We start from the raw sequence: 1,718 nt of genomic DNA on the forward strand, positions 1-1,718 counted from the left end.
ACATGAATTTATTGTGCTGAGCCAACTAAACAAAGTTATGTAAGAGATGAACTTTATCATATGAAAATGAACATAAGTAATTATTCAGAAAATAAATAATTTTTAACATATTCAGCTATTTATAATGTAAATGTCAGCCTATATACCCCCAGCTGGTGTCAAGTTTGGAAAAGAAAAACATGAACTAAATTGAATTTGCTGAAATCACTTTACTATAAAACTGACTATGCTGTTAAAACACAACAAACAATACAGCTTGAAACAGTGTCCAAAATCATGTCTGTAAAAAAAACAACAACAGACAAACAAAAGTTGTAACTCCTGAGTTAGGAAATTGGAGCCCCCTGTCATTAGGTGTCTATATTTAGAGCTTTCTGCAAAGCTCTTTACAAAGTCATATACAAAGTGGTCCTGTCAACTGAGTACAAAGAACAATATTTGAAAACCAAAATACAGCATTATGCATGCATATCAAAATAGTTTTCTTTAGAAAATAAAAAATTTGTTTTAAAACCTTACCTTTGCTTAAAGAAACATTTCAAAACATTCTATTTTGTAAACCCAAAATACAACAAGATTTATTACAACACAAACACAGCTTCCATTTCAGTAAATACTCAAATGGCTTCAAATGCCTTCCCATTAGAGTAACTCCAAACCTGTAGTTTACTCTATTAAGGGTGACTAACGTGCAAGTAGAGTTTTCAGTGTTTGATTTTTTTATTGAGAGTCTGTTTCCATCAAGCTCCATGATGATCTTCTGCAAAGCTTCAAAGGTGTATCTGAGCTCTGGCGGGTAGCTGAGGTTAAGCGCATATACAAGCGCAAACAACATGACCACAGCAAGTGGCACGTTTCCCAGCCCATCCAGAACTTGTACGCTCTCCAGAACTATACCTACATCTTCCGGTCCATCACCTGGCTCTGCACCTTCCTTGCGAATGACAAATATTCCAAATGTCGTCTCCATCATTGCAGCTTCACTGCTCCCTCCATCTGTGTTCTTCACAGAAAAAAGGGGGAAATAGAGGATATACATGTAAAGATATGTTATACTGGTCCCATTTTTAAACACACACACACTAAATTACATACCATGTATTCTTTCACAAGGTTCTCGGGCTCTTCATTCAGGTACACACAGAGGGCTTTGATGATGCACTCTCTTTTGACATCAATGGCATCAGTCTGAGTATGTAGGACAATAAATAAAAGATAAAACATTTTAATCAACTGGTAGAAGATTTTACAAACAAAACTTTAAATTATACATTCTTCGAAATGTAACAGTCGTTGACAATTTTTATGATGCAGTATATGAACTTACAATATCCATGGGTGCATTGGTTTTATGTCCCAGCAAGACATTTCATCATAGAAATATGTCAAATGTAAGCATGTGCTCCCCAGAAACAGTACCTACCCGTTGTAACATCAGCGGACATTGTCATATCTGCCCAAGGTTAATATTTTATCAGATCCTTCTTCATAAAAGTACATTACACCCCTCTCCATCTAGTTTTATTTCTCTCCATCCCTCTGAAACTTCCGCTTTAAATTTCAAGCATGAAGTTTAGAATATTGAATCGGTACAGGTTTGACAATTTCTATTTTATTCTATTATCATACCTTGGTGATGGGTATCTTGATGCTCCTTATCTTTCTTTCTTGAACGCCGCCTTTTCTGGCTACCACCCTCATCAAGTTTGAAGAATGAG

At 35.6% G+C, this 1,718-nt stretch overlaps 1 protein-coding gene across 1 annotated transcript in view; it reads right to left on the reverse strand.

The window, feature by feature from the left end:
* Window positions 1-259: 259 nt before the first annotated feature.
* LOC107080865 overlaps window positions 260-1,718 on the reverse strand; it is a 13,139-nt gene continuing 11,680 nt past the window's right edge. Inside the window, exons 3-4 of the mRNA XM_015369069.1 lie at window positions 1,096-1,188; window positions 260-1,003 (exon numbers count right to left, since the gene is read on the reverse strand). Coding sequence (XP_015224555.1) covers window positions 539-1,003; window positions 1,096-1,188 — 558 coding nt within the window. The 3' untranslated portion in view covers window positions 260-538. The remainder of the gene's footprint in view (window positions 1,004-1,095; window positions 1,189-1,718) is intronic.

This window comes from Cyprinodon variegatus, unplaced genomic scaffold, assembly GCF_000732505.1.
Source record: "Cyprinodon variegatus isolate N-32 unplaced genomic scaffold, C_variegatus-1.0 Scaffold2426, whole genome shotgun sequence".
In the NCBI taxonomy this organism is placed as follows: Eukaryota; Metazoa; Chordata; class Actinopteri; order Cyprinodontiformes; family Cyprinodontidae; genus Cyprinodon; species Cyprinodon variegatus.